Raw genomic sequence first — 7739 nt, forward strand, 5'->3', positions numbered from 1 at the left:
GCAATGCTTTTTTGAAGAAGGGATGGTAGATAATCTTTCGCATAAATTCCCAGATATAAGACACAATTTTAACCCAAAAATCAGATTCAAGGCGTCTAATTATTTATTTCAATCAGAAAAATAGTTTTTTTTATATCAACCCATTTGAAATGTGGGATATCACATCTCTGGGTGAGGTAGGACTTGAACCCAGAGCACTGTGTTACAACACCCCAAACCTGAGGTGGTGGTCATCCAGGTGCTGGAATAAACACAATCATGATCAAAAATCAGAGGCGTTTAATGTCCACAAAATCATTGATCCAAATTGGTCTGATGGAAGCATATTCAAAACACGATTCAAACAATACACGCCTGACCATCAAAATAAATCAGTTTTGTTCGTGAATCTTTACACAAGTGAATTTCTCATCAACTAAAGGAAGGGGCAAGGAACAGCAATATGCTATAGAAATAGCTATACAGACTGTCTAAAAAAAAGGCACTAATTCAGTAAAGCATGTAAATAAGAAAGACTATTCTGAACATTAGCCCTTATGGGGCTGTTCATTTACAACATACGCTTCTTTTTTGCAGCTAAGCCTGGGTATGTCAAAAACAGTTATGAAAAGAATTAATCAACTAAAACTAGGATGTTGAAGGAAAGACCATTTCTTAAAACCATCCAATTTGGTTTTATTTGTGACTACTTGAAACAGTAACTGCGGTTATCTGAATTAAAACTGAAGGCTGACATCAAGGGAAACTTTTAAAATTTGGATGATTTTTGTACAGTGTTTGTGAAATATATCAAATTCTAGTGGTACTATTCTGACAATGCAGCCTGTTGCGTAAATTCAGTCTCTTTGATCAGATCCACAGACATGAGTGGTAATGATGTTGTTAAGTTTTTAAGCAATAAACACTTGTACATGGACAGATTACAGACATGATGAGAACTAGTTGTGTAATCTTAGGGTAACTGAATTAAATACTGCTGAAGCCTTATACTCTCAAATACACAAACTGGTCAGTAAAGCTGTGTCCATGCACAAATTTGGGTGGCTATTCATGCTGCAAATAATACATTTTCTCATATCAATTTTTAAATTTTCAACATGTACGTGATAAACAAAAAAAAGGTCCTTTAAATATTATGAGATGATGCTGTGCACTGCAGCATTAGTGACAACATGACAAAGGGGCTGAGAAGCTAAGGTTCATCAGAGGGAACAGCAGTGAATTCTACCAATCCAAGGTGGGAAAAAATGAAAAATCTAAGAATTTGACTAAAGAAATTTGATCTGTTTACAAAACTCGAATAAGATCCAATGAAATACGATTTCTTGTGTGGTCAATCTCTAGCACTTTAACTTCCACCCTTTCACCCGGTCCAAGACCTAGACTTCGACGTCTTGTAGTCGCGGGCAGCTTGTCTGCTGTAATGTACCGAATCGGGATCAGACCAGATCGACCAACACCAATGTCAACAAAGACACCAAAGAGAGTAGCATTTTCCACTCTTCCAGTTAAAACAGTTCCAGTTCTCAAGTCATTAAGAGAAACAATGTTCCTTTTAAAATCCTGCTGCTCAAATCCTGCACAGACACAAAATAAGGCAGATTAGATGAAAATTCAATTCTTGCAGGACAAAGAAAATGACAACATTTTGAAACTAAGATCAAATAGTGGATTGTTCAAATGGAATTCTTTTTATTCAATTATTCCCTTGACCTTGTCTTGTTTAGGCAGCTTATTGTGGTAACAAAATTTCTTTAAATTTCTAAGTCACTTCATAATACTCAATGACTCTAATATGACCAGCAAATATTTTAAAATTCTAGAGATATAAAAAAGATAAAATAATCAAACATATTTTATATAGTTCTGAGGATTGATGCATTGAGATTATGTTAGAGTAAATCTAGATTTTCAGGGGCGACGTGCTTTTGCTAATGGAATATCTGCTTAGCCAGAGTCAAGAGTAATGACTATGCCAATTAATTAGTTGTGAATTCTGTTCATTTATCTTGTTGGCTAAAATGACAGTTATTCCTTGCAGTAAATAAATAAAGAAGCAGTGTATATATAAGTACCAAATATATGTTCATATATGTTGCTTATTGCAATGGGAATGGAAAATAAGAATTGGGAAATTTTACTTCAGCTATGTAGGTCAGTGGTGAGACCACATCTGGAGTACTGTATAGTTTTGGCTTGCTTATTTGAAAAAGAGATTATCCCTTTCAGAAGAAGTTCAGAAGAAGGGTTGTTAAGAAAGCATGTGGTGTTGTGGCTTTCAGTAACAGGGGGATCAAGTTTAAGAGCTGCGAGGTCTTGCTACAGCTCCACAAGTCCCTGGTGAGACCACACTTGGAATATTGTGTCCAGTTCTGGGCACCCTAGTATAGGAAAGATACAGAGGCTTTGGAGAGGGTGCAAAGAAGGTTTATCAAAATGCTGCCTGGACTGGAGGGCTTGTCTTTTGAAGAGAGGTTGACTAAGCTTGGACTTTTCTCTCTGGAGAGAAGGAGGAAGAGAGGTGACCTGATTGAGGTATACAAGGTAATGACTGGCACGGATAGAGTCAATAGCCAGAGACTTTTCCCCAAGGCAGGATTGACTGGCACGAGGGGTCATAGTTTGAAGATATTAAGAGGAAGGTATAGAGGAGACGTCAAAGGTTGGTTCTTTATGCAGAAACTTGTGAATGCATGGAATGCATTGCCAGCGGTAGTGGTGGAAGCAGAGTCATTGGGGACATTTAAGTGCCTGCTGGACATACACATGGACAGCAGTGAACTGAGGGGTGTGTAGGTAAGGTTATTTTATTTTACTTTAGGATTAATCCTCAGCACAACATTGTAGGCTGAAGGGCCTGTTCTGTGCTGTACTTTTCTTTGTTCTATGTTCTAAGTTTAGAGAAGGTTCACTCAACTCACTCCTAGGATCTTACTAGAAAGGTTGAACAGGTTAAGTTCCTTTGTAGTTTAGAAGAATGAGAGGTGATCTTATTGAAACAGACATCATTTGGAGGGGACTTTAGAGGTATCTCTTTTAAGCAGAGATAAGGAGAATTATTTTTCTTTAAGGGTTGTTAAAGTGTGGAAACTTATTGAAAAAGTTTGAATGATAAGGAGCCAATATTTAAGAGGGTTCAGACAGGGAAGTGGACCTCAGACCACAACCAGCTCAGCCATGATCTTGTTGAGTGGTGCAGGCTTGAAGGGCCAAATGGCCTACTCACTGCTGCCATGTTCTTCTGGTTATGATCAACCTATGACCAACTTACTCAGAGGTAGATGTGCTGCCACTGAGATGAACCGTAGGGCACAAAGCTTCCAGTTTGTAAACCTGATGCGGTAATGCTGTTAGGCACTGGAAGGAGGGCTCAAGGAAAGCAGCTCACTAACAATGTAAGGAGGAGACCCAAGTAGTAAATGCCAATTCTAACTGTATGAAAGATCACTTGGTACAGGAAGATGTTTAGTTATCTTCACTGGCCAAGCAAGTAAATAGAAGACAGATAAGAGTTTCCAAAAATGCACAGTTTGTCACTGCCACTGAGTTCTCCTCGTGATAAAATTCTTGAACGGTTTAGATTCAATACCCTGAAGGTAGATTGGTACCCTTCACAACCTGGAAGTTTCTGGAACTGTGCCATTCAGTTTATTGCTTAGCAAGTTGAGGTAGTATGGGAAATCCTGAATTATTTCTAAACTGCATCCCCACAGGTGGAAGTATTGAACTGGAACTACTTACCCAAACGTACCTATTATGAGTCTCAAATCTTAATAAATGCAGGGTAATAAATGTACAAAAGTATTAGAAATACTTTTGTACAGACATGAGGTGTAGACACCTCATGCTGTCAATCATGGTTCTTTTTAATGTCTTTCTACATTTTTTAAACAACTAATTTGTATATATCATTTAGTTCCGGCTTAGCACGCACCTTCTGTTAAATCTCTCAGTATCACAACTTTATTCTTCAGTCTACTTACGAGCACTCAAGTATAATTATAGCTATTTGGCAAGGAAAAGAATTAGCGAAATAATAAAAAGTGAGGAGAAATGAAGTAACAATCGTTTTCTGTTAATATCCACTCCAGAACCAGTCATCTGTTTCTGATTCCACTAATCTAACAACCACAAATACTTCTGTGCGCATAACAGATCTGGCAGATTGTGTGAAAAGCTGAGTAACCTGCTCGTTGTTGTTCTGTTGAGTATTTCAGCCTACTACATGTCTGCCTTTTAGAAATAACCATCTTGAGAAGGTGAAGTGTGAAAACAAATCTCACAGAAGAAAGCAAATGTGGTACAAAGTCCTTAATTGCATGTGTGAATGGCATTAACATAATGATCAGAAAACATAACAGTACTGATCACAAAATAAATTGGCTTATTTTTACAGATGCCATCTATATCCAGAACCGATATACTCTAAGCAAAATTATAACTGATTTTAAGATTGTACTGAAGTGTTTTGAATTTCTGTGACAAAAAGATTATGTGATGAGAAACATGGCAATTATCTGACATTTTGATATACTTTTTCGGAACTTTTTATTGTTTTCTGAAAACCACAAACAAGTAAATCACAGAAGTATTGTGCTGGTAGATCTGTGGTATTAGAACCAGACCAGAATGCAATTATATCTCAATAATCTTTCTTAAAAGATATGTTAGTTTGTAATTTCTGGAACAGAACTAACTAACAGCAAAAATGAAGTGGAGATAAAAACAGAAAACACAAGTCAGGTAGCTTCTGCAGTCAGAGAAACAATTGATATTTTGGCTCAATGTTTATATACAATTATGAACAGAATAAATAAAATAGAAGCAGGGAGGTTGTTTCACACTGGCAGTTGAAACTAGAGCTAGGAGGCATAGCCTCAAAATAAGGGGGAGCAGATTTAGGACTGATATGAGGAGGAACTTCTTCACCCAAAGGGTTGTGAATGTGTGGAATTCCCTGCCCAGTGAAGCAGTTGAGGCTACCTTGATGAATGTTCTTAAAGCACAGATAGATGTTTGAACATTGAAGGAAGTATGGGTAATAGTGGGCGGGTACATGGAGCGGAGTCCATGAAATGATCTTATTGAATGGCAGAGCAGGCTCAATAGGCCTGATGGCCGACTCCTGCTCCTATTTCTTATGTTCTTATGTAATATTATGAAGGTGTAAGGGATACTGTATCTTTAAGAGTTAAAAGCTAGCAAAACTACCCGATACAGCACCAATTTTTCTGTTTAAGGTAACAATGTAATATTTGGTCGAACAGCTAGATTAGCTGGGCTGCCTGGAGACAACAAAAAAAAAATCAGATTCAGCCAATCAGTTTAAATTATGCCCCAAAATACCAAGCTCCAATCAAGTTTGAATTTAGTATTTTGACAACAGTAACACCATTAAAACGACCCGAAACTTTGGTGTATAAGACCAGGAAAAATTGAACAGCTGGGGGAGAACTGCCAAGCCACCCACATGTACAGACTGCCCAAAACACAGCTCTCTTAAAGGTACCTTATCTGTCAACGATCTGGGAAACAGAAATCCTCAAGAAGAAAACTTACACAGGAAGATACAAAGGGAAGATTCAATAATTGCCTGGTTTTGAAATTTGAATTTTTGGCAAATCTTACTTGGGGGTTTTATTGAACTAGTATTATAGATGGGAAAGTAAAAGATAGATTAGAGGAAGGAGTTGTAAATAGCTGTTAGTTAATTACTCTCTGGTAAACTTTAAGAAATAAAGTTCTTTTTACTTTAAATAGTACTTGGCCACTCTAATTTTCACAGATTACTGCACAGGATAAACCTTTTCTGTGTTGCTGGTTTACATTAAGCAGGAGGGTTTACCCCATGTCGTAACAGTTATGAGAACACAGATTGAGGCAGTACTAGGGAGGGCTTTTCTGCAATGCAGGAGGGGGGAAGTGAGTGTCAGGAACTTCTACACATGCCTATTAACATATATTCTCATGAATAGGTTGAGAAATGATGCTTAAACCCACATCTTTGCATGTTGCCATGAATGTTTTTCTGCGCTTTGAAAAAAATTATTTGACGGGATGTGAGCATTGTGAGCAAGGCAGACATTTGTTGCTAATCCCTAATTGTCCTTGAACTGAATAGCTTGCTAGACTATTTCAGAGGGCAGTTAGAAGTCATCCAATTTACTTAGTATCTGAAGTCACATATAGGCCAGTCCGGATGTGGATAGCAGATTTCCTTTATCTACAGGACATTATTGAAACAGGTAGGCTTTTATGATAATCCATGATAGTTTCATGCTCACCATTACTCAAATTAGCTTTTCAGTCCCATTTGTTAATTTAACTGAACTCAACCAGTGTCTGTCAAACATTTTCCTGGGTCTCTGAATTACTCATCCAGTGACAGTTCCATAACGTCAACATCTCCCCCCAAATAATTGTTTTATAAAGACTGACACAGCAGTTTATCTGTTCTACCACTGACAAATCCCTATTAGCCAAATATTTAGCAGTTTACCCTATCAGCTTAGGGAAGATCCTCAAAAGAAATTTAATAAACTTGCCAGAAAAATTTGAATCTCGAGGATTAAGGGGTAGTGACAGCATGAAATTGGCTCAGAGACTAAAAGTAGAGACTAATAATGAATGGTTGTTTTCAGATTGGAGGGAATTACACAGTGGTATTCCCTGGGACCATTATATTAGGACCATTGCTCCTTTTGATATATATTACTGACCTGGATTTGGCAGGACTTTTGCAAAGTGTCCAGATTACAAGAAACTTGAAATGTAGCAGATAATGAAGAAGATCGACTTTTGTGAAATGAATTTGGAAAGAAAAACAGTGGAGGCATTTACCATGCACGAAAGGGTACATTAAAAGAGGTACGGTAACACATGATCTTGGGTGTTAGTACACATTATCTTTGAAAGAGACATAAGAAGTTGATAAATGTGCTGAAAAGGCATATGAGATCCATAGTGATATGAACCCAGACTTAGAGTAGAGAAGCATGAAAGTTTTGATGCATTTATAATTCACTCAGCTAGACTATCATGTCGAATTCTAGATTCCATACTATAGAAAAGGCATGACGCCTTGGAAAAGATACAGAAGAGATTTATTCCAATTGTACCAAGGATTAGAGGGTTTAAAACATCTTTCGAGACCAGAAAAAGGTACTGTGCTGTTTCTAACGGATTAAAAATGATTACAAATTTGATAGGTAGACAGGCAGTGAAGGAACCGTTGGATTTTAAAATCCAGAGGGTTATGATGATCTGGATTGCATTGACTGAGGGAGTGGAGGAAACAGGTTCAATAATTACTTAAAGGAAGAGAAATGTCGATCGAATAAGGAGTGAGACAGATTGGTTGCTCTTTTCTTGGTGCTGTAAAATTCTATGATTCTATTAAATTAACTACACTCTCTCTCTCTGGGCAGAGTTTGCTGGAAGGCTTGAAGGGTGGGGGTGTATTGCAAAATGCAGCACTAGGACTTCCTGCTGGCCTTATGGAGAGTGGTAGAGCTCTCACCATAAGGCTGGTTGAGGCCTTCAAGTGGCCAATAAAACAAAAAATAAATGCCTCATGTCACCCCTACCACTATTTTACCCATGGCCTGTCAGGGGTCTTGGGGATTTGGCCGGGAATGTGTGCTTGCATGTATGTGTGCGGCTATCTTTATGAGTGAAAGACAGAGAGAGAGAGGGAGAGAGAGAGGGAGAGAGAGAGGGAGAGAGGGAGGGAGAGAGGG

The 7739-nt window shown here is 38.0% G+C and overlaps 1 protein-coding gene across 1 annotated transcript in view; it reads right to left on the minus strand.

Moving 5' to 3' along the window:
- Nucleotides 1–262: 262 nt before the first annotated feature.
- The window catches only part of srbd1 (S1 RNA binding domain 1), a 269810-nt gene continuing 262333 nt past the window's right edge, over nt 263–7739 (minus strand). The window contains exon 21 of the mRNA XM_043695659.1: nt 263–1577. Coding sequence (XP_043551594.1) covers nt 1288–1577 — 290 coding nt within the window. The 3' untranslated portion in view covers nt 263–1287. The remainder of the gene's footprint in view (nt 1578–7739) is intronic.

The sequence above is a fragment of the Chiloscyllium plagiosum genome, chromosome 9 (assembly GCF_004010195.1).
Source record: "Chiloscyllium plagiosum isolate BGI_BamShark_2017 chromosome 9, ASM401019v2, whole genome shotgun sequence".
NCBI lineage: Eukaryota > Metazoa > Chordata > Chondrichthyes > Orectolobiformes > Hemiscylliidae > Chiloscyllium > Chiloscyllium plagiosum.